At 39.1% G+C, this 27,685-nt stretch overlaps 1 protein-coding gene across 1 annotated transcript; it reads left to right on the top strand.

The window, feature by feature from the left end:
• The first annotated feature begins 1,585 nt into the window (after positions 1-1,585).
• Positions 1,586-26,728, top strand: LOC141332899 (NACHT, LRR and PYD domains-containing protein 3-like). The gene is made up of 9 exons (XM_073837861.1): positions 1,586-1,841; positions 7,060-8,878; positions 18,742-18,915; positions 19,340-19,517; positions 21,803-21,939; positions 23,066-23,177; positions 23,259-23,525; positions 25,915-25,978; positions 26,076-26,728. The coding sequence occupies exons 1-9, from the start codon at positions 1,586-1,588 to the stop codon at positions 26,594-26,596; spliced, it is 3,528 nt and encodes a 1,175-aa protein (XP_073693962.1). The 3' UTR covers positions 26,597-26,728.
• Positions 26,729-27,685: the final 957 nt, after the last annotated feature.

The raw sequence follows: 27,685 nt of genomic DNA on the forward strand, positions 1-27,685 counted from the left end.
AGGTTATCTGAAAGACAATGGGAAAGAGAAATAGAAAGAATGTTTAGCTTTATAAAGGAAAAGAGAGAAAGAGAGATGCAATTCAGTCTCTACCTATGGCTCATGTAAAGAAAAGTCCCATGCGAAGAGCCAAAGATACATATAGGCAAGAGCCAGCAACAACAGAACAGGTCAAATGCATTGCTCAATCTTTCACTATGGCATTAAAACAGGTACTAAATGAAGGTGCCATAGGTGTAAACTTTTAGATTAAGGGCCAGTAATACATGCAAGCCAGGGGGCGTTCAATGAATGCAAAAAGCAGTGGCAAAAGTGATGGCAAATAAATATAATAGATAAAATGCTAACAACAAAAACCCCTATATTTTATGATGTCTTGGGTTTTTAAACTCTGCTCTTGGACACATACCAAATTGTGTCTTAACCACTGAGAACAAACATTGTCTGAGCTTATTTTGAATCCAAAAAAAAACTGTTTAATATGGAGTAGAAAACGCAAGGTTTCTAAAAAACAATGATTACAGCATAATATATAGGCTACAACAAGGTTGTTCCGCAGAGGAACAAAACTGGGGTTGCCTGATATAAAGAGATATAATCCCTGAAACAGAGCTTCCTACTTGTGCAATACAGAAATATCCAAGTTTATATAACTGCAGCCTGGACATCTCTAAAATGCACCTACGTCCTGCGTCATTATCAGTTTGCAGAAGCAATCCCTTTAAGAAGAAATATGAGAATACATTTTTCAAGACTTAAAGTGAAAGAGCTTTAAGATGGATTTGCATTTTTTTAAGATCGTGTTGATCAAAATGATGGTTGTGTAACAGTAAAAAAAATTGACAGGTGCTCGAAAATTTACATTGTGTACTGCATAAATGTCACTTCTTGTGACAAACTGCTTGTGTTGATACTTTTTGGATAAAAGCATATGCTAAATAAATAAATGCATATAATGTGAACTTTGATTTTCTAGGTACTATCAATAATCTAGAGAGGTACACCATTTAGCGCTTTATACGTAAGACATCCTTGTAGAAGTAAAAAATAGTCTTCTAGATCCAGATGTGACCCTCTGTGAAATCCTGGCTAAAGTCTCAAAATCGAATTATTACATAACAAGCATCAAATTTTGATTTCATTTGATTCCATTCATTTCACTGTGATTTCAATTTTTGACATGGCCTTAATCAATATTAAAGATACTGTCAGTGATAATCTGTGAAGGTTACATTTTCACAGAATGTTCTTCACTTTATGAAGGATGATTTTACAGCCAGGGTCACTTATTGTATTCATGTTTTCATGTATGTAAAGTGATCTTGAGCTGTGGAAAGTTGCTATAATATATAAGTAAAACTTCTTCTCCTTATGCATAGAGGTTTTTGGTGAAAGTAATAAAATCTCTGTCATATGGATTTAACAGAAGGAAATTGATGTTCATCCAAATCTGGTCTAGAGGAAATTGTGTAATAAATACTCAACAATGATTCCCTGAGAAAAATACAGTTTCAGGCCCTATTTAGTCAGTGTTTAGTAAGAGTGACCTATTTTCTTTATGTTCAACAGCAGTCAGTGAAGAACGATGGCATCTGTTAAAAGACTGCTTTATGACACACTGGATGATCTGGAAGAAGAAAAATTGAAGAGATTTAAGAGCTACTTAAGAGAAGATGGACCTATTCCAGCTTCTGTACTGGAAAAAGCGAATGCGACTGACACAGCGGATCAGATGCTGGATCGTTTTGGGCCAGAAAGAGCTGTGAAGATCACGCTGGATATCCTGAAAAAAATGAACCAGAACCATCTTGCTAAAGAGTTAGAGAATAAACACTCAGAAGGTAATAAGTAAAAAAAATTGGTAATGTCAAAACTGGAATGTAAAAAAGTGATAAATCTTTCCATCGCTCTTTCAGTCAAGAAAATCAGCTGTGCCCAGACTGAAGTCAGAGTTGATCTGAATACTGAAACAGGTGCAAAAGTAAATGCTACGACTGTAAAGCATATGTTGGTTTAATTATAGATCCTGCACAACATTTACTTTATAAATCACATTAGCATTTGATTATTCAAGATTTTTAATCATACCCAGAATTATTGATCTCTTGCCAGGTGCTCTTCAACCTCGTCAGGCAATATAGGAGAGGCTAAGAGCTGTAATCTTGGCAAATGGAGGTTTTCCAAAACTATTTAATAAATGGGTGTCAATAATTGTGTGTATTTAAAACTTTTTTATATAATGAGATTTATTTCCCATTTTTAATTGTTTTAGAGGTTTTTGTTTTTAAGGGTTTGTTTTTTGGGAATTGTTTTGAATAAAAGATCAAATAAATTAATGATGCAGAATAATTTTCACAGACTTTTTTGTGTATATTTACTAAGGCCGTGACTTTATATATAATTCACATACGTAAAGTATTCAGACCCCTTAAATGTTTCACTCTTTGTTATATTGCAGCCATTTGTTGAAATTATATAAGTTCATTTTTTTCCCTCATTAATGTACACACAGCACCCCATATTGTCAGAAAAACACAGAATTGTTGACATTTATCGGATTTATTGAAAAAGAAAAACTGAAATATCACATGGTCCTAAGTTTTCAGACCCTTTGCTGTGACACTCATATTTTTAACTCAGGTGCTGTCCATTTCTTCTGATCATCCTTGAGATGGTTCTACACCTTCATTTGAGTCCAGCTGTGTTTGATTATACTGATTGGACCTGATTTGGAAAGCCACACACCTGTCTATATAAGACCTTACGGCTCACAGTGCATGTCAGAGCAAATGAGAATCATGAGGTCAAAGGAACTGCCTGAAGAGTTCAGAGACAGAATTGTGGCACAGATCTGGCCAAGGTTACAAAAACATTTCTACTGCACTTAAGGTTCCTAAGAGCACAGTGGCCTCCATAATCCTTACATGGAAGACGTTTGGGACGACCAGAACCCTTCCTCAAGCTGGCCGTCCGGCCAAACTGAGCTATCGGGAGAGAAGAGCGTTGGTGAGAGAGGTAAAGAAGAACCCAAAGATCACTGTGGCTGAGCTCCAGAGATGCAGTCGGGAGATAGGAGAAAGTTGTAGAAGGTCAACCATCACTGCAGCCCTCCACCAGTCGGGGCTTTATGGCTGAGTGGCCCGACGGAAGCCTCTCCTCAGTGCAAGGCACATGAAAAAACACCTGAAGGACTCTAAGATGGTGAGAAATAAGATTATCTGGTCTGATGAGACCAAGACAGAACTTTTGGCCTTAATTCTAAAGGGTATGTGTGGAGAAAACCAGGCACTGCACCTCACCTGTCCAATACAGTCCCAACAGTGAAGCATGTTTTGCAAAAGCAGCGATCAGCGTCTGATATTACATCTGTGGCTCTACAGGCAAGCAGTAGCCATGTGGGTGTTCGGGATAATCCACAGTAAATGAATATCAATATTGTGTCATACAATGCCCGGGGACTGCGCGTTGGGCATAGCGAAGCAGATAAATCACGCCGCTTTGTGGTGGAAAAACTATTGGACACCTGTGATGTTCTTTGTGTTCAAGAGACTTTTTTACCTAAGCAGGACTTGGAAAGACTGAATTCCCTTCATAAAGATTTCTATGGAGCGGGTGAATCTACCACTGACCTAAGCACTGAAATAGTTCATGGTAGAATACCAGGAGGCGTTGCTATATTATGGAAGAAAAAGTTTGATCAATTAATTAAGGTGGTCAGACTAGATGTTGATTGGGCCATAGGGATTGAGTTTAGTAATGGTGGAAAAAGGTTTATTATTCTGAATATTTATACACCATATGAGAGCTCTCAGAATGAAGATGAATATCTCAGTAGGTTGGCTTGTGTTATGTCTTTTATTCAGGATAATGCTTCCACATGTTTTTTTATTTTGGGTGATATGAATGCAGATGTTTCTGATGGTAATTCCTTATTTGCAAATCATTTAATGCAGTTTTGTTCTGATAATGGTTTGATTCTGTCTAGTAAAGTAGGTTTACCTGCTAATAGTTACACTTATATTAGTGAGGCATGGCATACAACCTCCTGGTTAGATCACTGCATCTGTACAGCAGACGCACATGATTCTCTAGAGACCATGAGGATTAATTATGAATTTGCCACTACTGATCATGTGCCTCTCTCTATATCTGTAAATTTGGGTAATTTACCTACTGTTTTGCCTCTGAATAATGACATTCATGAGGCGAGATTAGACTGGTCTTATTTATCTGAGGATGATCTTAGGGTATACTGTGTTCAGTCTGACACAATATTGAGTAATATTGATTTGCCGAAAGATGCAGTCGTATGTGGTGATATTAATTGCAAGAACCCGCAACATGGCATTGAGTTATGTTCCTTGTATAATAATATTGTGGAATCTCTCCTTATATCAAGTAGGTCCTTGTGTAAGTCCAAGGTGCATAAGGTTAGGCCAGGATGGAACAATTATGTTGAAGAGTTCTATGTTGAGGCTAGAAGGGCTTTTTCAACTTGGGTTGAGTCAGGTAGACATAAATATGGCCCCTTATTTGAATATAAGAAACGAGCAAATGCTAACTTTAAATATGCGCTGCGTTACATTAAGAGGAATGAAAATAAAATGAGGGCTGACTCACTAGCAAGGAAATTGCAAGATAATAATTCAAATAATTTTTGGAAAGAAATTAAAAGAATGAACAAGTGTACAACATCCTTGCCAACAAATATCAATGGTGTAAGTGGTTCAGAGGAAATTACTAACTTGTGGCAAAAACATTACTATGAACTGTTTAATTGTGTTAAGAGTAAATCCTTTGTGGTGGGCAATATTGATAATAATGAAGATGTGACTGTTTCTCCTCAAGAAGTTTTGGATGCAGTTATGATGTTGAAAGATAATAAGGCATGTGGTATGGATAAGATATTTGCTGAACATTTAAAATTTGCAAGTAGGAAACTTTGTATTCTGCTTGCTATCTGTTTTACTGGATTTTTAGTGCATGGTATTTTACCTGATTCTATTTTGTCTGTTATGTTAGTGCCTATTATTAAAGATAAAGCTGGCAAAATAAATAGCATGGACAATTACCGACCCATAGCTTTGGCCAGCATTTTATCTAAAGTCCTTGAGAGGACTTTGCTAAATAAGTTAGAACTGTTTGTTTTGTCCTCTGATAACCAGTTTGGTTTTAAATCTAAACATGGCACAGATATGTGTATTTTTGCTTTAAAGGAGATTTTAGATTTGTATAACAGGCATAACTCTACAATGTTTGTATGTTTTATTGATGCTTCTAAAGCCTTTGATCGTGTAAATCATGAAAAATTATTTTGTAAATTATGTCAAAGAGGGGTTCCTAAGTTTTTAGTAAGAATTTTGGCTTTTTGGTATGCTCATCAGTTTATGCATGTGAAATGGGGTAGTTGTATGTCTGCTCCATTTTCTGTGGGTAATGGAGTTAGACAGGGAAGCATTTTGTCTCCCTTTCTTTTTAATGTTTATATGGATGACTTATCAAAGATGTTAAATAACTGTGGAACAGGTTGTATGGTTGGTAATACTGTTATCAACCATTTAATGTACGCAGATGATTTGGTGATCTTTTGTCCATATAGTGCAGGCCTTCAACAGTTATTGGGGGTTTGCTCTCAATATGGCTCAGATTTTGATATTAAATATAATACAAAGAAGAGTAATGTCATGATAATTAGGAGTAGGGAGGATGGGAAACTTTCTTTTCCTGAATTTTATTTGTCTGGTACTGTCCTTGAAATATGCAAGGAGATTAGATATTTAGGACATTACATAACGGATGACCTGTCTGATGATAGGGATATTTATAGACAATGTTGTATGTTGTATGCTCAAGTAAATATGCTGATGCGTAAATTTAGTATGTGCTCAGGATCTGTTAAGACTACACTTTTCCGAGCATTTTGTACCCCTATGTATACTGCCCATTTGTGGCGGCGTTATAGAAAGAGTAGCATGCATAAACTTAAAGTAGCGTACAATGATGGGTTGAGGCTGTTGCTTAAGGTTCCACGATGGAGCAGTGCAAGCCAAATGTTTGTTAGTGTTGGTGTGCCAACATACTCTGCCATGTTGCGTAATTTGATGTACAAGTGTATGTGTAGGTTATCAGACTCTGTAAATGGTATTATTTTGACACTGACGAACCTGGCACTTAGTTCAGTTAGATTTTTCTCCAATATGTGGAAACATTGGCGAACTAGTTTGTATGTAAATTTGTGATGTTGAGGATTCTGTCTGTTTTTTTTTTGTTTTTTTTTTTAATTATTAATTGTCTTGTTGTATTGTTTGTGTATTTGTTTGGACCATGATGTGTCTGTAATAAAGTTCTACTACATGGTGGTGGCAGCATCCTGCTGTGGGGATGTTCTTCAGCTGCAGGGACAGGACGACTGGTTGCAATCGAGGGAAACATGAATGCGGCCAAGTACAGGGATTTCCTGGACGAAAACCTTCTCCAGAGTGCTCAGGACCTCAGACTGGGCCGAAGATTTACCTTCCAACAAGACAATGACCCTAAGCACACAGCTAAAAGAACGAAGAAGTGGCTTCACAACAACTCCGTGACTGTTCTTGAATGGCCCAGCCAGAGCCCTGACTTAAACCCAATTGAGCATCTCTGGAGAGACCTAAAAATGGCTGTCCACCAACGTTTACCATCCAACCTACCAGAACTGGAGAGGATCTGCAAGGAGGAATGGCAGAGGATCCCCAAATCCAGGTGTGAAAAACTTGTTGCATCTTTTCCAAAAAGACTCTGGCTGTATTCGATCAAAAGGGTGCTACTAAATACTGAGCAAAGGGTCTGAATACTTAGGACCATGTGATGTTTCAGTTCTTTTTTAATAAATCTGCAAAAATGTCTACAATTCTGTGTTTTTCTGTCAATATGGGGTGCTGTGTGTACCTTAATGAGGAAAAAAATGAACTTAAATGATTTCAGCAAACGGCAAGTATATAAAATGCCTATTCTTCAACTATTATGTTCAACAGTAACAAGTTTTTTTTTGCTTTTTCATCATGTTTTATTCAATTTTATCAGTCTTTTTAACAGAGGACTGGATGCTGCATAAGTTTTTGGAAACTCACAAAACGAACATGAAGAAAAAAGCTAAATCTATTTTTGAGGGCAACAAAGAAAATGACACAGATCTCATGGCCGTTTACACAGAACTGTTCATCACAGAGGGAGATATGGAGGATGTCAATCAGGAACATGAGATTCTGAAGATTGATGATGCTTTCAAGAGCAAAAAAACACAGGAAAAACCTATTAAATGCAATGATATATTTACTGAACTGAGGAAAAACTGTGAGGAGAAGATTGTGCTGACCAAGGGAGTCGCTGGCATTGGAAAAACTGTCTCTGTGCACAAATTCATCCTGGACTGGGCAGAAGGAAACGCCAATCAGGATATAGACTGTGTGTTCCTGCTTCTATTCCGAGAAATCAACATGATTAAAGACAAAAAGGTCAATCTCCATGAGTTTCTGCTGAAATTTTATCCTGACTTGAAAGACTTGGGGAAGTCAAAGTTATATAAGAAATGTAAGCTAGCATTATTATTTGATGGACTTGATGAGAGTCGATTGCCTTTGAACTTTAAAAGTGAAACACTGGACACTGTCGAGGAAAGATCATCTGTAGATGTGATGTTTACAAGTCTGGTCAGAGGAAACCTGCTTCCATCAGCTCTAGTCTGGGTGACATCACGACCAGCAGCAGCCAATCAGATCCCTCCTCGGTATGTGGGTTTGTTCACAGAGGTGCAAGGATTCACTGACCAACAGAAGGAGGAGTACTTCAGAAAGAGAATCACAGATGAGACTCAGGTGTCCAGAATCATCTCGCACATTAAGACGAATCGTAGTCTCTACATCATGTGTCACATTCCTGTGTTCTGCTGGATCACGGCCACGGTACTTCAAAATATTATCATCAAGAAAAATGCAGAGACCATCACCACAACACTCACTGAAATGTACATTCACTTCCTGCGGATACAGATGGACATGAAGTGTCAGAAGTTTGATGAACAAGAAGAAAGAGAGCATTTAGAGCATTTACAATTAAATAGAGAAATGATTTTGAAGTTAGCCAAGTTGGCATTTAAACAGCTGAAGAAGGAAAACATTGTGTTCTATGAGGGAGATCTGAAAGAATGTGGTATTAATGTGAGTAAAGACACTGAGTTCACAGGAATGATTGCTGAGATCTTTAAGATGGAAGATGGACTTTATAAGAGAAAGGTCTTCTGCTTTGTGCATCTAAGTGTTCAGGAGTTTCTTGCCGCAGTGCATGTGTTCCTCTGCTATCTGAACAAGAACAAGCGAGAGCTTCGGTTTTTCTTTGAAGATTCACAAACTACAGCCAGACTTAAATTCTTTTTTAGACAAGTACAATTTCATGATTTAACAAAGAGAGCCACCGATAAAGCAATGCAGAGTAAGAGAGGACATCTGGACCTGTTCTTGCGGTTTCTCATGGGAATATCACTGGAATCCAGTCAAAATCTGCTGAAAGGCCTGATCACGCACACTCAAGACACCACAGAGATCATCAGACAAACAACTGAATACATTAAACAAGTACAAAACAAGAATATCACAGATGAAACTTCAGTCAACCTATTCTACTGCTTACTTGAGCTCAAAGATCATTCGTTATATGAGGAAATACAGAGTTACCTCAGCTCAGATGAACATCCAGAAAGAGACCTCTCATCTTCAATGTGTACAGTGCTGACCTACATCCTGCTGATGTCAGAGAAGGTGCTGGATGAGTTCAACCCAAAGAGGTTCACATCATCTTTAAACTACCAGAGACTAATCCCAGCTGTGAGATGCTGCAGAAAAGCACTGTGAGTAATTTCTTTTTTTTTATTTTTATTTTTTTTACATAATTTATTTTATTTACATTTGAACAAATTATTCATACCCTTCTCAACAATCAATAGAAAAGCTTTTATTGGCTATTACAGCAATCAAACGCTTCCTATAATTGCTGACCAGCTTTTTGCATGTCTCCACTGGTATTTTTGCCTACTCATCTTTCAGGTTGGAGGGTCTCCTTGCCATCACCCTGATCTTTAGCTCCCTCCACAGATTCTCAATTGATTTATTGAATTTTCAACAGGATTCTGGCTCGGCCACTGCAAAATGTTAATGCTTTTGTCTAATAACCATTTCTTCACCACTTTTGCTGTGTGTTTTGGGTCATTGTCGTGCTGAAATGTCCACTGGTGCCCAAGGCCAATTTTCTCTGCAGACTGCCTGTATTGCTCCTTTTTCATGGTGCCATTTACTGTGATTAGGTTCCCTGGTCCACCGACTGAAAAACACCCCCAAAACATTAGGTTTCCACCACCATGTGCCAGTGGGGATGGTGTTCTCCTTTTTTATGACAAAAATGTTGGCTACATCATTGTGGCCAAACAATTAAATTTATGTTTCATCTGACCACAAAACAGAAGACCAGAAGTTTTCTTCTTTGTCCAGATGAGCGGGCTTCTGTGTGCCTTATCTGGAGAAGTGGTGTCCTCCAGTATTAATAATACTTTGCACTGTAGCCACTGGAACTTCAAAACATTCAGATATAGTCTTATAGCCCTTTCCTTCTCTGGCAGCCACAATCCACAGCCGCAGATCCTCAGTGAGCTCCTCTGTCTTAGCCATGACTGTCCACAAACCAACAGCAAAAAGCTTGTTTTTCACCAGCTCCCTGCTGAAAAAAACCAGCATATGCTGGTTAGGTATGTTTTGGTGCTGGGATGCTGGTTTTAGCTGGTTAATGCTGGTTCTTTGCTGGTCCTTTGCTGGTTCTTTGCTGGTTTATGCTGGTCCTTTGCTGGTTTATGCTGGTCCTTTGCTGTTTTGTGCTGGTCATGTTGCTGGTCAAGGACCAGCATAAACCAGCAAAGGACCAGCATTAACCAGCATAAACCAGCAAAGGACCAGCATAAACCAGCAAAGAACCAGCATAAACCAGCTAAAACCAGCATCCCAGCACCAAAACATACCTAACCAGCATATGATGGTTTTTTCAGCAGGGCTGTTCCCAATCAATCAGGGTAATTGGATTTTCACATAGACTGTGACAGTTTGCAAAGGGTATGAATAATGTTGGACATGCCACTTTTTGTTCAAATGTTAATAAAAGCTGAGAAATATTTTTTTTTTCCACAATGATGCCTCTTGTACATCATCTTTATTATCCTTTGGAAGAAGCCTGTGTCTTTTCCGGTCAACAAAATTGGCTGGTTGAATAAAAGTAAACTAAATCTGAATTTGCAAGGGGTATGAATAATTTTGGGCTTGACTGTATTTTATACACTGTATCGATCCACTCTTCAATTGTGGATGACTCGGGTTTCAACCACTTTCTAGTAATTACTTTTTTACTAGCTGCCAGAAGAATTAACAACAGTTTTCTATCCTTATTGCTGAACTTGTAGATTGCCTTTGTGATTTACAAATTTTCCCCCAATTATCTTGTGAAATCTTTAGATTTCCTTCCATTCTCCATTTGTCTCTGACATGTAATGTATCCTCCTATACTGTTTGCAGAAATCTATTATATAATTTAGAGATAATCTTATTACATGGTTGAGCCTTAGACACTGATAGGATCACCTTTATTATTCCTGTCTCCGCTATCTTCAATATTTTTTTATTTAAAGGAACTGTATGTAAGAAATTTATGTCAGTTAATCATAAAATGGCCCTGACATGTCACTAGACATTAAGAAATCATGTTCATTTCAAATACTTATATCACTGACAACAGTGGTCCGGCCAGGATATTGTCATTTAAAAGTGAGAGTTGCAGCCCACAACTGATGTTATTGTTGTCGTTTTGTGTTTTGGTCTGAGGCTCCACCCTCCAGCTATCTACCAATCACGAAATCAGTAGAGTTTCTTGATCCGGGTTGCCAGCTCTGTTACAGCTGCGGCTATACGAGCGTGTCGGATAAAACGCGTATAACGTTACGAAACGTAAAAGACCTCATTATGAATCCGAAATACGTCGTGACAAAGTCCGAAATAAAACAAGGATTTGTATAGGAGATGCCTTTGAAAGACGGAGACGGCTGAAAACGGAGAAGAATTTGAAGACAGACGCCATCGTTGGTAGTTTTTTCATGGACAGGTTAGATTCATCTATGTTTGGCTAACTTTGCTTCCGTACACAGTGGATTTCCCGCGGTCGGCCGTGCTAAATGCGTTCATAAAAAGCTTTATATCGCACCACTAGCAGGGTATGAAAACAACCTATGTTCCGACTGAAATGTGGTATTACAGTACATCTTTACGAAATATTTGGCTAATCGCCATCTGTAAATTTCTGCGATACATCTCTTGTGAAGCATAAGCATAATTAACAGAAGAAAAACAAATTACTGTGTAGGACTCATCACTTGCCGTTGGAAGCTCCTTAGCAGCCTACTCCTGCAGCTTAGCTGGCAACCTGGAGTCAGGGGGGAGTGGGAGGGGAAACATCGTTCTACAGTATTTTGAAAGTGATTGCAGTACCAGTTTTGGCCACAATCCTACATACGGTTCCTTTAAAGGAACACTCAACTTTTTTTGGAAACAGGCTCATTCTCCAACTCCCCCCGACTTAATACGTTGAGTTTTACCGTTTTGAAATCCATTTAGCCGTTCTCCTGTTCTGGCGATATTACTTTTAGCATAGCTTAACATAGATCATTGAATCCTATTAGACCAATATAGCATCGCGTTGAAAAATAACCAATAAAAATAACCAATAAGACCAGTGGAAAAACTAAAGCTGTGATTTTCTAGGCTGATAAGATTAGGAACTACACTCCCATTCCGGCGTAATAGTCAAGGAAGTTTGCTGCTGTAATATGTTACGGCAGAAAACTTCCTTGACTATTACGCCAGAATGGGAGTGTAGTTCCTAAAAGGCCTTAGTTAAGCTGCATTGTCCACACTGCATTACCGCATTGTCGATTGAACATACTGAGGTTTGACATTCACATTAACTGAATCACTGTTCAAATATGTGGGTAAAAATAGGTGTTCCGACCATAACTATAGCTATACTATAGTTAACTAGCAGATATTTCCTCTGTCTTTTTTTGCTCAAAGTCTTTTTATTAACATTTTACATAATATAACAATTTTACAAAAAAAAGGTGAAAAAAATAACAACAACAGAGCCACCCCCACCTCCCCCAACCCACCGCACCATTGTTATACATTACATTGTGCACACTTTTAATATGTTCTATACCATATTGTTATTTATATACATGTACACATACACATTCATTAAACAAAAAGGGAGGGAAACGCAAATATCAAAATTAAACAGAAATTAAATTTGGATCCATACGTTCTATGTGTGTCAGCACTAGTTGCCAGATAGAGAAAAAAGTTTGATTGCAGCCTTTAATAGAGAACCGAATCTTCTCTAATGCAAGATGATACATAAGATCCCTGATCCAATGACTAAAAGTAGGGGGAGATTTGTCCTTCCACTTACGCAATATAAGACGTCTTGCTATTAAAGTCGAGAAAGAAATCATATTCTTTGTATTTTTATCTAAACAGAGTTCTGTGGTTGAACCAAATATTGCAACAATAGGAGAAGGATCAACAGGTAGACACAGGACTTCTGAAATGAAATTAAATATTAATTGCCAAAAATTAACAAGCTTGGAACATGACCAAAACATGTGTGTATGATTAGCTATCTCAATTCCACACCTGTCACACAAAGAGTTTATATTTGGTGAAAATTTCGATAATTTTGCTTTTGTCCAATGCAGGCGGTGAACCACTTTAAATTGAATAATTACATGTCGTAGACAAATTGAAGTTAAATGAATCTTATTTATAATATCTTGCCATGTTTCCTCTGAAAAAAGCAAATCAAGTTCACTTTCCCATTGTTGCTTTAATTTTGTTAAAGATGCTAAATTTTGTGAGGAAATCAGAGAATATAGCAAACCTATATTATTTTTAGAGAGTGGGTTGATTTTTAAAATTGTGTCAAGTAGTGATTCCGTAGGTAGAACTGGAAAATCCATAGTGTTAGATATCATAAAACTACGAATCTGCAAATATCTAAAGAAATGTGTTTGTGGAATATTATATTTTTCTCTTATTTGATGAAATGACATAAAGCTAGAATCACTATATAGATCTTTCAATGTGGCAAGTCCTTTCTCTACCCAGCAATTAAAAGCAGCATCTGTAATTGAAGGAGAAAACATATGATTTCTCATAATAGGAGCCTGCATTGAAAGATCAGTCAGTGAAAAAACTCGTCTAAACTGGTTCCAAATTTTAAAAGATGCTCTAACAATCGGATTTAGAGAATGTCTAGATACTGGGTCAGAGAGAGGAATCTTTGTACAAAGTAAAGAAGATAATTCAGATTTACAAGAAGCTTTTTCTAATAACAACCATGCTGGATTGTCAGAAGGATTAAGCCAATACAACATAAATTTAAAATTAGAAGCCCAATAATATTGTTGAAGATTCGGTAGAGACAGCCCACCACAAGAACGATGTCTTTGTAGGATACTTTTACGTATTCGAGGTGTTTTCCTATTCCAGATAAAATCAGATATAAGGGTGTCTATGTTCATAAAAAAAGATTTTGTTAAAAAAATAGGAAGACTTTGGAACAAAAACAAAAATCTGGGTAGCATATTCATTTTGACAGTATTAATTCTACCACCTAAAGATAATGGGAGCAGGTTCCAACGGTCAAGATCCTGTTTTAAATTGTTTATAAGTGGGCAAAAATTCGCTTTATAAAGTTTATGATATTTATGAGTGACCCAGATACCCAAGTATTTAAATTTTTCAGCACTTATTTTAAATGTAAAAGAGTTAGATAGAACTGAATGTGATGTCAAATTTATGGGCATTAATTCACTTTTCTGCATATTAATTTTGTATCCGGAAATTTGACCAAAGTCATTTAGCAATTCAATCAGAGCTGGCAGACTCGTAAGTGGATGAGACAAATACACAAGCATATCATCTGCATAGAGAGAGACTTTATGTTCAATATCTCCTCTCTGTATTCCCTTAATGGTACTCCTCTCGCGTAAAGCCACGGCTAGCGGTTCAATTGCCAATGCAAACAAAAGAGGTGACAAAGGACAACCTTGTCTTGTACCACGTTGTAGAGAAAAAAAAGGAGATAAGTTATTATTTGTACGTACTGCTGCCAGTGGTGAAGTATAAAGGACTTTAATCCAATGTCTAAATTTTGACCCAAACCCAAATTTTTCCAAAGCATAAAAAAGAAAGTCCCACTCCACCCTGTCAAATGCTTTCTCAGCATCAAGTGATAGTAATACCTCAGAATGACTAGATGGAGTGGGATCATAAAGAATATTTAGGAGCCGACGTATATTAAAGAACAATTGCCGATCTTTAATAAATCCGGTTTGATCTTTGGATATTATAGAAGGCAAAACTTTTTCTAACCTACGAGCTAACATTTTAGCCAGAATTTTACTGTCCACATTGAGGAGGGAGATAGGGCGATAAGAGCCACAATCCAGAGGATCTTTGTTTTTTTTTAAAATAAGTGATATGACAGCTTGTCGCATTGTTGAAGGCAGAGTACCTGAAGAGAAAGATTCCTCAAATACGTGTGATAATAGTGGAGATAGTTCACTCTTAAATTTTTTATAAAATTCGCTCGGAAACCCATCAGGACCCGGTGACTTTGCATTTTGCATTGACTTTATTGAGGCACTTATTTCTTCAACTGAGAAAGGTGTTTCAAGTTCAGCTGCAGTCTCACTATCAATTGAAGGTATAGTAATTTTGTCAAAAAATGATGAAAACAAATTGTTATCTTTATGAGATTCAGAAGTATATAGTTGTGAGTAAAACTCATAGAAACAATGGTTGATCTGTGAATGTTCAGTACACTTATTACCTAATGTATCTTTAATTTGAGTTATAGTGCGATCTGCAGTCTTTTGCCTCAGTTGGTGAGCTAAAACTTTGCCAGTCTTCTCACCATGTTCATATGTTCTATAACGTATTTTATTTATTAAGTTCTCAATGCGTTTAGTATTTAAAAGATTATATTCTGTTTGAAGTGATAGTCTTTGTTTGTTTAGGGCAGGTGATGGTGTAACGGCCATGGTAGCATCTAATTTTAGTATAGCGTTTGTTAATTCCTCAAGTTTGGCTGTTTGTGTTTTTCTAATGTGAGAACTATAAGATATTATTTCCCCTCTTAGGTTTGCTTTCATTGCTTCCCATATAACTGAAAAAGGCATTCCCGGTGTTTGATTATGTTCGAGAAATATTTTTATCTTAGAAGAAATAAAGTTAACAAAAGTTTCATCTGAAAGCAACAAAGTATTTAAACGCCAGGGACAATATCTCTCATATGTGATTGGTATGCACATTGTCATTAATAAAGGGGCGTGGTCTGAAATTACAATAGCACAATACTCACAATAACTTATCAAGGGGAGAAGATTCTTATCTAAGAAAAAATAGTCTATACGTGGATATGTCTGATGAACTGGTGAGAAAAAAGAATAACTTTTAGATCCAGGATTACGAAATCGCCAGACATCAGATATCCCATATGTGTCTAGAAATAATTTAATGGCATCAGCTGACTTGGAGGGAACAGTAGTTTTGACAGAACTACGATCTAAATGAGAAGACATTACACAATTCATGTCTCCTCCTATTATCAAATAATGCGTATCCAGATTGGGTAGCCTAGAGAAGATATTTGTGAAAAAAAGACTGTCGTCATAATTTGGTGCGTACACATTAGCTAAAATAACTGATATATTATAGAGTTTACCAACTACAATGACAAAACGACCTGCAGGGTCTACTTCAATCATTGAGGCCTCAAATGGAATGTTTTTCTCAATAAGAATTGCCGTGCCTCTAGATTTAGAATTAAAATTAGAGTGATATAACTGACCTACCCAATCACACTTCAATCTGTAATGATCTATTTTGCATAAATGAGTTTCTTGAAGAAAGGCAATCCCCACTTTAAGTTGTTTTAAGTGCAAAAGTACTTTTTTACGCTTAACCGGGTGATTTAAGGACTTGACATTCCAACTAACAAAATTTACATTGCAACCTGCTGACCTATTGGCTTTATTAATCATTCTGAAAGTGAAAGTATAGCAGTAATCGCTCCTCCAACTTAATAGAAAAAAGGCAAGTTACGTGAAATGTAAAATATACATTTGGTGCAGTAAAAACCCATTCCCTGTCACTCAACGGAACAGAGTGACCCCCTAACCCATTGAAAAGGTATCCACACATTTAAGTGTTTGTTACGGAGAAATCACAGTGAAGCAGGCGCTCCTGAACTAAACATAAGTAAAGAGCGTATAACCATTTTTCAATATTTCAGTTGAAGGCAATATGATCATCTTACATTTATAAAAGAAAATGAGAGGATAAAAATATAGATATATTATTAAAAAAAGAATAACAATAACGAAAACTAAGTTTGACGTCATGCCCTTCAACTTTTAAATTTTTAAATAAAATTATGTAGGCTACTCACCATTTGTGAAAGACAAAAAAGAGAAGGAGTAAATAAAAAATATGTAACAACTTAACTGCGTACAACCAGTAGCCTACTATCTAAATTTAACGTCTATATTATGCAGCATTGCCTGTCAGACGTCAGTATGCGTATTCAGTCCTCAACAAATGTATTGTCTTCTATTCAGCCTTATCCGAGACGATGTTTCTCTTCACAAAAGCCATGGCTTCCGCCGGGTCGCAAAACTCCTTTTCGTTACCATTGTAAGTGATCCTCAGTTTCGCTGGATGGAGGATACCGTAGCGCACTCCATCGCGACCACGAAGCAACTTCTTAACATCATTAAACGCGGATCGTGCGCGAGCCACGCTGGGAGGATAGTCTGGAAATATGAGAATTGTAGATCCTTTAGACTGAAGCGGACCATCTTCCCTAGCTCTGCGGAGAATCTCGACACAGTCTTTGTAGTAATGCAATTTGGCCACAATCACCCGTGGTTTACCGCCAGGCTGCCTTGGTTGGAGGCTGCGGTGTGATCTATCCACAAGCACTTCTCGATCCATGCCTAGTATTTCTTTTAGCAGCTTTGAGACCGAATCAGGAGAGCTCGAACCTGGTCCTTCTGCCACGTTCAGTATACGGATGTTTGACCTCCTCATCCTCCCCTCCATGTCAACGCATTTCTCCTGCAAAGCCGCAACAGCCGTTTCGAGTTTGCTCACAGATCCTTGTAATGATGTCACATCGTCCGAGCACGCGGACAGTCCGTGTTCCATATCGGTTACTGTCTTTTTCATAGATTCCAAATCTGAGCGTAACAGTACGATGTTGCCGACGACCTCCGTTTTGACGGCCTGCAATTCTGACCTCATGTTATTAAATTCGTCCGCAAGAACAGTCTTCAGTTCAGCCCTGAGCAGCGTGGGGATATCATTTTTCAACAGCGACAGGATTTCTGCTTTTGTATCCGCCATTTCGGTTTGTTTCTCCGGTGATTTCTGATCGCTGCTCGAGGGACCAGGCCTGCTTGCGATACTTTTCCCCGTGTAGGTGTATTGTCGCAGACTTTTAGCCATTTACGTACTTAAGTAATAAACAGATGTTGAGATTCCGAAAGAGTATATTTAAGTGCCAGTTTTAAAACGTCGAACGCTCAAAATTATAATAAATGTAATAAAATTTTGCGGAGCTCACCCAAAACACAACCTACTCCATACCTGCTCACTAGCGCCTCCGATATTTCCTCTGTCTATATTGTAGTATGATTCAAGTATGATATCAAGGCAGACAATGCCTACTCAGAAAAACTGATGAGAAAACAGTCAAGAGTTCCCAACCATCCTGGATAACATGGAATTCTATAATGCAGTTTTCCAGTAATGAGAATGAAATAATACCTAAACTTCCTTAATGACTTCTTTGAACAGTTTGTTTCAAAGAACTGTTTTATGTTTAAAAACATGTTGGCCTTTCATATGGATCTGATGGTCGCACTTTACATTAGGTGTACCTACATTTAAATTAATCATGTGGTACAATGTACTTATTGTGTACGTACATTTTTTACATTGTACTTATATATTTTTAAAAACCTATATGTAATTACTGTTGACCCACTTTAGATTTTAGTTCTCACTTTAGATTGGGTCATGGTATATCCCAAAATGTAATTAATTATAATATAATAAAGTGCTCAAAACCAACCTTTATTGGTCATTAATTGCATTAATATTCAGTTTTTTTTAAATGTACAAATACATGAAGCCTATGCCCAAAATTAAGCATAACCACTTAAAAATAAATAGCATAATGCTGTCAATATGAAGTGCATACAAATACTTATTAGATCACGTTGTTAAAAGTTATCAGTAAGGATTAGGTGTAGGCTTACAGTTAGGCTTGAAGGGGACAGGTTATACAGTATAAAAATGTCCCTATAAAATATAAAAACTGGTTAATAAGTTGTCAACAAAGCATTATCTAACTCTTCACATATGTGTAATTAAATATGTTAATTACAGTGCCATCAATGATGAACTCACTATTTCTATTTAGTCTTTTAATGTATTAACTACTAATGAACTATAATAGTTTTGACATTTACAAACATGCACTCCAAATTCTAAACTATATAACCTATCTGATAAATTCACATTATTATGGTTGTTTGTTTTGTTTTCTTCACAGGCTATGTGAGTGTCATCTCACTGCTCAGTCCTGTGAAAGTTTGTCTTCAGCTCTAAAGTCCTCAAACTCTGTCCTGAGAGAGCTGGATCTGAGTAACAATGACTTGCAGGATTCTGGAGTGATGCTTCTTTCCGAAGGACTACAGAGTCCAAACTGTCAGGTGGAGATACTGAGGTAACTGGTTTTCCATAAAATAATTAACAAAATGCTACTCAAATGGTAATCAGGGTATAAACCAAATCTGGCCAACATATGTTCCAGAAAATGTGGCCCAGGTATATTAAAACCTATCTGGGCCAGTTTTGGCAAAGATGTGGCACTATAAGCACTGGTTAACGTGGACCAGAGACTAAAGTGACCCTCATATAAAATGACAAATATTACCCATATAATTATTTAACACTTTTGTCACTTTTGGCAAATATATGGCACAGTCAGCATTGGAATAGGGAATAGGGAATATTTGGTTCTTCCTGATAATGCTAAATGAGCAAAAAATTGTATTTTTTGTCACTAGTTGTTTTTAATTAATAAATAGTTCATTATTAAAAGGAACAATAAACACTAATGTGATATGGACTGTTGTATGTTTTCGTAGGTTGTCTGGCTGTATGGTGACAGAGAAAGGCTGTTATTATGTGTCTTCAGCTCTGACTTCAAACCCCTCACACCTGAGAGAGTTGGATCTGAGCTACAATCACCCAGGAGATTCAGGAGTCAAGATGCTTTCTGAAAAACTGAAGGATCCGTACTGCTCACTGGACAAACTCAAGTATGTCAGCTGAAGGAGGTTTTGGGTTTACTGTTTAAACTTTTCAGTGTCTCTGTATTATCTATATGAGTATAGGCATTTTTAGAGGATACAACAATATAAAGGATTTAAAGAGCACAACTCAGGAGTAAAATTTTAACTAAACTGCTCAGACAAAACAAATTAACAACATAACATTTATTTTACTCCCTGACTGGCAATAAATCGGAGCAGACAGTGAAAATACAACAAAAATGTCAGCCACCTTCCTACAGCTTTTAAAAAAGGTAGAAACAAACATATTCAAAATGATAATTTATGTTGCAAACATTAACAACTTAACAAAAAAGCCCTAACCCTGAATATTTTACCTTGAATAAGTTACACATTAGAGTCACTATTAAAGTAAATTAGTTGACACTACGCCAGATTAAAGAGCACTGCGGTGAAAATAAAAACTGACAGACCTGGCTTGGAGTGGAGTGGTTAGATTTACATTCATATTTCTATTTTTAGTGCACAAATGTGAGTTAATGCAAATGCCAAGTTCCAAATGAGAAAAACCAAAGAATATATAGTTCTGATATGCAGCAAGATTGTTAAGCCTCACAAATTAGTAAATTGCAATAAGAAAAGAGCTAAAGCATTAAAAAGCCCCAATAATTATATTCCAATTAACAAAATATGTTACAAATCTGCCTGGAAGAGGACATGTGTCTATATCATCCTAATGCATGATGAGGAGAAGAGATTGAGTGACCAGAGACTCGTCAAAGATCACAACTGGAGTCCTGGGGTCACAAAGCCTTAAAAGATCTACTAGCACCTACATCATTACAAGTTGTTTAGGAGGGTTTCAAGAAAAAAATTAGGAAAAGAAAATGCTCCCAATCAAAAACAAACTCCAACATATTAACTTGCCAGACACGACTGGACTTTAACCCTACACAGAAATGTAACCCTAGTTCCCTGAAGGGAACGAGACGCTGCATCGAAACGCTATGGAAACGCCTTCAGCGTGACCGCGCTCTGAATCACGTGTGTATTCAGCCCAATGGAATCGCAAGACATCACGTCGGGGTGACGTCAGCGACCAGCACGTACAGTGAGAGCAATGCTAGCTTTCTGGAAGCAGCAAGCGCCGCAGGGATGCCGGAGGTATGGCCTCGAGACGCAGCGTCTCGCTCCCTTCAGGGAAACTAGGGTTATATACGTAACCTGAGACGTTCCCTTCCAGGTAACTCGAGCTGCGTCGAAACACTATGGGAACGAGAATGCCCATGCCGCCATACTGAAGGTGTCCCTGCCGTTAGTTAGGGCAAGAGAATGAAGGAGCCGGGAGCGGCTGGAAGATCTAGGCTGTAGAACCTAGTAAAAGTAAGGGGCGTGGACCATCCTGCAGCGTTACAGATCTCTTGGATGGAAAGGCCCGAAAGAAGGGCTTTAGAGGCAGACATACCGCGAGTCGAGTGAGCCTTGACTCCCAATGTTGAGGGGAGACCAGAGGACTCGTATGAAAGAGAAATGGCATCCACAATCTTATGCTTATGGAAGGCTTGGCAGCAGGATGGCCTCACGTAGGAGGCCTCCCCTGAAGGGAGGAGGATGAAAGGCCTGCAGTTCGACAGGGCGTGGTGCAATAGTGGGGACCTTCGGAAGGTATCCCACTTTGGGATACAGAAAGCTCTGATGTGCCACCGAGAGGGGTGTGGTAAGCTGCTATGGCCGCCACGTAGACCTTCAGGGTGGAGTGGGTTAACCCGGTGGAGAGACGGGCCTGTAAGAACTCCAGCACTGTACCGACTGGGCAGTTAACTGGGTCAAATTGGCGGTCTCCGCACCAAGAAGTGAAGAGTCTCCACTTCAAGGTGTACAGTTTCCTCGTAGAGGGAGCTCTGGACTGGAGGATGGTCTCAACAACCTCGGTTGAGAGACTGGAAGCTACGAGCTGTGGCCCCTCAAGGGCCACACCCATAACTTCCACAGCTCTGGGCGGGGGTGAAGAATAAGACCCTCCTGCCTGTGAGAGGAGATCTATCCTGACTGGGCCTCGGCCCCTGCCTCGCCAGAACGTCTGCTCCCAAGTTGAGACACCCAGGGATATGAACTAGGTACATTAAATGTCAGCGAGAGGAGTTTTCCCTGGGCCCACACAAGGATCTGGTGCGCCAGCTTGTATAAGGGGCGCGAACGCAGACTTCCTTGGTGGTTGATATAAGAGACCACGCCGAGATAAGTGGTTCTCTGTGAAGGAGAAAGCACACTTTTCTTGGTGTTTAGTCTTAACCACATCTCTTTCATGTGTGACAGAACAACATCTCGATGTTGAACTGCCACCTGCACGGACTGAGCCAGAATCAGCCAGTCGTCAATATAATTGAGTATGCAGATGCACTGGAGTCGCAGAGGAGCCAGAGCTGCATCCACACACTTTGTGAAATTGCCGGGTACGAGTGCAAGGCCGAAAGGAAGAACCCGATATTGGTATGCTTCGCCCCTGAAAGCAAATCTCAGGAACTTTCTGTGTTGGGGAAGGATGGAGACATGAAAGTAAGCATCTTTCAGGTCTATGGTCACAAACCAGTCCACGGACCTGATTTATGACACGACCTGCTTGACAGTCAGCAATCTGAATTTTAGTCGCATGACTGAGCGATTTAGAATGCGCAGGTCTAAGATGGGCCTGAGGCCCCCATCCTTCTTGGGAACAATGAAGTACCTGCTGTAGAACCCGGACTCTTGCTCGTGAGGAGGGACCACCTCGATGTCTCCTTGGTGGCGCGGAGAGACAGATCAGCGGTTTGCCTTAGCTCGGCCATGTCATCAGGCCGTGCCCCCTCGCCTTCATCCAGCTCTTTAAGCAGGTCGGCTTGGCACGCCTGTAACACCACCATGGTGTGCAGACACGCACCAGCCTTCGGGGAACAGCTAGATCGCAAATGTCTGTTCTACCTGGGGCGTCATCATGAGAGCGTCCTCAGACAGCCCTGCCACGTTTGAATAGTGGGCGGCAGACGGGCTGTAGAGCCGCAAGGAATATGGTTTTCCCCATGACCTCGACACCTCGGTGTGGAGGTCAGGGAAAAACGGAAGGCTCCGGCGCAGAGGTGGTGGCCGAGACTGTTCTTCCAGAAAGCGTTCATCCAGCTTGCAACGCTGCGGGTCAGCCTGTCTCTTGGCTTGCCACTCCAGATTTGAAGTGGCTACAGCACGAGTGACCACCTCTGATAGCTCCTCATATTAGGGAGATTGAGGGGGTGATTCCTCTTTAGCACTCTCTACATCCACCTCCTCTGAGAAAGATAAGAGAGGCGCCACGCCCTCTCCCAGTGGGGAAGAAACCGCAGAGTGGGCTTCCGAACCCAGAGAGCGGGTCGATGGACTCGTGAGGTAGAAGATAGGGACTCGCCCGTCTCCATACCCTGTGCCAGATCCAATTGCGATCCCCAGGAGTGCAATCGCCGCTCCGCCTTGGCGGAAGAGGGACCAGACCCGCGAGGAACGCTGGTGAAGGCTCCTTCTTCGAAGAGAGCCTTCCGGGAGTGGAGCACACGCAGCGGCATGCGTTCGCAGTGCAGACCGCAAGGCAGGGAAACTGGGGATACAGGATAGAGGGGCGGCCTCCAGGCAGATCAGGGAGTTCGGGAGGCCATGGCGGAGCAGACAGTTCAGGGGGCCATGGCAGGTGAGCTAGCTCGGGAGGTCATGGTGGAGCAGTTCAGGAATATGGTTCCCCCCCCAAAAAAAAATTCTTGGGGACGATTAGGGGAACACAGACCAAAATAGTCTCTGGAAGGCTCTTGAGGTACATGCTCTGGAGGGAGCTCTTGAGGAGCGGGTTCTGGACGGCGCTCGGGGCGAGTGGACTCTGAAGGGCTGGACGTCTCCGGCGGATACTCTGGAAGAGCAGGCTCTGGGCGAGTGGTCACTTGAGGGCGCTCTGACGGCGTGGACACTGGAGGGCTGGACGGAACCAGCGGAGACTCTGGAAGGCATTTTGCCCGGGGGCAAACTGATCGACCGCCCTGCCACAGTCCCCATAGACAGTCTTCAGCCCGATTCATCTTGTATAGGTCCGTGATTTTGTCACACTACTGCCGAGGAGATGAGCCAGATGAACTTGGAAGAAAACAGGAGTATAAATAAAACAGAGATTTATTGTGAAACAAAGAATCATCAATAAGAATCAAAAACAAATAACCAAAGAAACATTAATCACAGACAATGGAAGTGAGAGACCAAGGACTATAAACACACAGAAACAGGAGAGTGGTTACCAAACGAGCTAAACAGGGGAAGTACAAATATGGGCAAGGCTGAACCAAAAACGCTAAACCAAAAGGGGGAGACAACGGAACAAACCAATTCAACTAGAAACACAAGGGGGAAAACACTAGGAAAACAGAACAATACATAAGAAAATCCTGACACGTGTACAGTGCACACAAACAGTAGCCTAGTACTTTGTTTTAACCTGTAAAGTTAGTATGTTATTGCCTTGAAACCAATAATGGCATCTCTTTTGATAATAATTGCGCTTTAGTCATAAAGCAAAAAGTAGTGAGAGCAAAGTAGTGGCACGCAATCAAGTTATTAGTAATAGCTTGCAGAGCCCTCTGCTGGTGAAAATAATCACAATCATATGATTGCCAGCTGGATATATTGATCAGGCTTTTACAGTGTATTTGCAGGTTGTTTTGAATGTGCTGTAAAACTGGGAACATCTGGTCACCCTACTGAATATGAAATATATCAAAATACACAGCCCTACTAGCAACCACCCAAGTGCCCTAGCAACCATATAGCAACACCCTAGCAACCACCCAGCATATATGTGACCTGATCCAGTAAAATGAGTCACAGTGAACCAAATTTCAAAATAATACCATAAAATAATAAAGTCATACCTTGAATGGTTTTAAAGATATACCCATTTGAATTATGGTCGTCCGCTCTCTTTTTCCAATTAAAAAAATGAGAATATCACTTTAAAAGTTTTTTGCCGTTTTTTTCTTTCAAAATCCATTGCATTTAAAGGCATAAAATATTTATTTTACAGCTTAATTTGACCAAAGACATTTGTATATATAAAAATGCTATTAAACCAATCTAAACCTCAAATTATTTTAAAGTATTGGAATAAAACACTGTGCGTACGTGCACATGTACACGCAGTCACAGAGAGAAAGCATGTCTGTCATTAAATGAACATGGTTGAGTTTACAACCTTTACAGCAAAAGGCGCGTATTTTGCTAACTTGTCATCTCAATCACTGCTAATTGTTCTCACACACTGCTTCACAACTAGACATGACTCTATTAACTTTGCCAACATCAGTCACAGGCTGTTCAACGCTTTCATCAGAATCAGAATCAGAATCAGAATGAGCTTTATTTCCAGGTATGTTTACACATACTAGGAATTTGTTTTAGTGACAGCAGCTCAACAGTGCAATAGAGTGACAGTGACAAGACATAGATTATTAAAAAGAACAATATACAAGTACACAAGACAAAATGCAAAGTGCAACATAGCAAAAACACAATATACAGAGTATGCCATTACTAGGTACAGGTATATTAGATGCAAATTTGGATGTAAGTAGGTATTAATAAATACTGAGTAGATTAATAAAGTATATAATAGTGCTGCGTGTTCCACGTTTACTGACAAGTGTTCATGAGATGGATTGCCTGGGGGAAAAACTGTTCCAGTGTCTGGTCGTCTTGGTGCTCAGTGCTCTGTAGTGCCGACCAGATGGAAGCAGTTCAAAGAGTGAGTGTGCTGGATGTGAGGGGTCCGGAGTGATTTTGCCAGCCCTTTTGCACACTCTGGATAAGTAGAGATCTTGAAGGGTAGGAAGGGTTGTACCAAGCTAGCGAGTGCCAAGCTTCATCATGATCGTGATCCTCTTCCACAGGGGTGACAAATGCATGATCCGTTTCTGCATCCAAAGGACCTTTAACATCACTGTCGCTTTCATCGAAGGATGACACGTCTTCAGATCAAAAAAAAAAAAAAAACACTGACTAGCCTTAGCCACTCTCGCTAGCTTGTTTACACAGAGCGCTGCTAGTCTGACAGGAGGATGGCTGGACCAATCGCATGCCGGTCAGTCGAAACGGGGCTTTCCATTGACAAATAATCAGTGTTTATGTCACTGTTTGTGTACATTTCTAAGCTTTTTGGTTAGTTTTGTACAGAGATAGTAACGTTTCAGGGGATACTTGAAATATAGGGAAATGCTCAGAAGTGACAAAAGGAGTTGAGAAAAGCAATGTTCATTTCACCCAGAACATCCTTGCCACTACAATAACAGCCTAGCAACCACCCGAAGTACCTTAGCTTTTGTTAACTGATTGAACGTGTGTGTGTGTGTGTGTGTGTGTGTGTGTGTGTGTGTGTGTGTGTGTGTGTGTGTGTGTGTGTGTTTTATAGTGTGGATCATGGAGGAGAATCCAGGATTAAAGAAGGACTGAAGAAATGTATGTCTACAAAACACACACGCACGCACACACACACACACACACACACACACACTGTAGTGATTGTTGTTGTAAATGTCTCTGTTCTTGTGTTCAGATGCCTGTTTTCTCACACTGGATCCAAACACAGCAAACACTGAACTCAGTCTGTCTGAGGACAACAGAAAGGTGACACGTGTGCGGTGGTATCAGCCGTATCCTGATCATCCAGACAGATTTGATGTGCATCTTCAGGTGTTGTGTAGAGAGAGTGTGTGTGGACGCTGTTACTGGGAGATTGAGTGGAGTGGAGATGTGGATATATCAGTGTCATATAAGAGCATCAACAGGAAGGGACAGTATTATAAGTGCTCATTTGGATACAATAATCAGTCCTGGAGTTTGTTCTGCTCTTCCTCCAGTTACTCATTCAGACACAATAACATAGAGACTGATCTCCCTGTGAAGCCCATCAGCAGTAGAGTAGGAGTGTATGTGGATGAGAGTGCAGGAACTCTGTCCTTCTACAGCGTCTCCAGAAACACAATGAGCCTCATCCACACAGAACACACCACATTCACTCAGACGCTCTGTCCTGGGATTACTGTTTGGTCTGATTCATCAGTGGAACTGTGTTGATGAATCACAATGAACTGAAGACAGATCCTACCCATAATGCTTTGAGCTGCATGATAAATCAGTAATAGTGAGATGACATTTTCATGACATTAATACTGCAGCTCAACTTCTGTCACTCAAATAACAGTCAGAATTAATCATAAATGTCATAAATGTCATCTATATGTCATAAATCCTCATATAGACAGTAAGATCACTGCGTTTATTTTCGTGTCTCATCAGTCATGTCAATACATCTCAAATTATTATTTCAAATTATTTTCTGTCATGTTTTAGTCACAGTATATTTATAGACAATTTTTTTAATTACTGTTTTAATTTACTTATTTGTATATTGAATTGATATGAAGATATAATGCAAACATTACTTCAGCTGACATATTTCTATCAACACTTTTTTATTAATGTAAATGATTTTAATTAATAATAATAATAATAACAACCAAAATATGAACTTAAATGTATTTAAATGATAACAAATCAATAAAAATACTCTTGTAATAAACAGTACACTGTAAACAAGTTTCACCCATTTCAACTTAAGAACGTAAGTTTTGTGGCTGCCTTGTGCTTGTAAGTTGAAATTACTTACAAACATAAGTCATTTCAACTCACGACTTTAAATCTTGCCTAGTGTTGAATTGCTTTAAACAAGTTCATTTGACTTTACAATATTTTCAGTTTCAACTTATTAAATTAAGTAAAAAAAATGTTTAACATACATTTTTAGTTATGATAATGTAAACTTTATTTTAAATATGAATAAAAAAATACTTCAACATTTAAAACATTTTTTTTTTAAATAAACAGGTTTTTAATATTAAAAACAGTACACTATCTGCCTGTGCATGCTTATGTGTGAATGTCAGTATATGTATGTATACAACAAGGGCACAAAAGTAGCAAAAAACTGCTAAAAACAACCACTGAGACAAGCTTAGAAAAAAATATGTCCATTACAGTCCTTTTTTTCTTAATAATTTAAAAGGAGAAAGGTGTCCTGCAGTGCACCATCGTAGTCTTTGTATTAGGAGGCCTTTAAAATCAGAAAATAGGTAAAGTAAAAATTACTAACAGTTGGTTATTATA

This window comes from Garra rufa, chromosome 4, assembly GCF_049309525.1.
Source record: "Garra rufa chromosome 4, GarRuf1.0, whole genome shotgun sequence".
In the NCBI taxonomy this organism is placed as follows: Eukaryota; Metazoa; Chordata; class Actinopteri; order Cypriniformes; family Cyprinidae; genus Garra; species Garra rufa.

Bases quoted from the DNA above. Each gene is read 5' to 3' on its own strand.
- LOC141332899 (XM_073837861.1), top strand. From the start codon at position 1,586: ATGGCATCTGTTAAAAGACTGCTTTATGACACACTGGATGATCTGGAA. The intron at 8,879-18,741 runs GTGAGTAATTTC...TTTTCTTCACAG, and splicing joins AGATGCTGCAGAAAAGCACT to GCTATGTGAGTGTCATCTCA. The intron at 23,526-25,914 runs GTCCCCATAGAC...GTGTGTGTGTGT, and splicing joins TGATCGACCGCCCTGCCACA to GTGTGTGTGTTTTATAGTGT.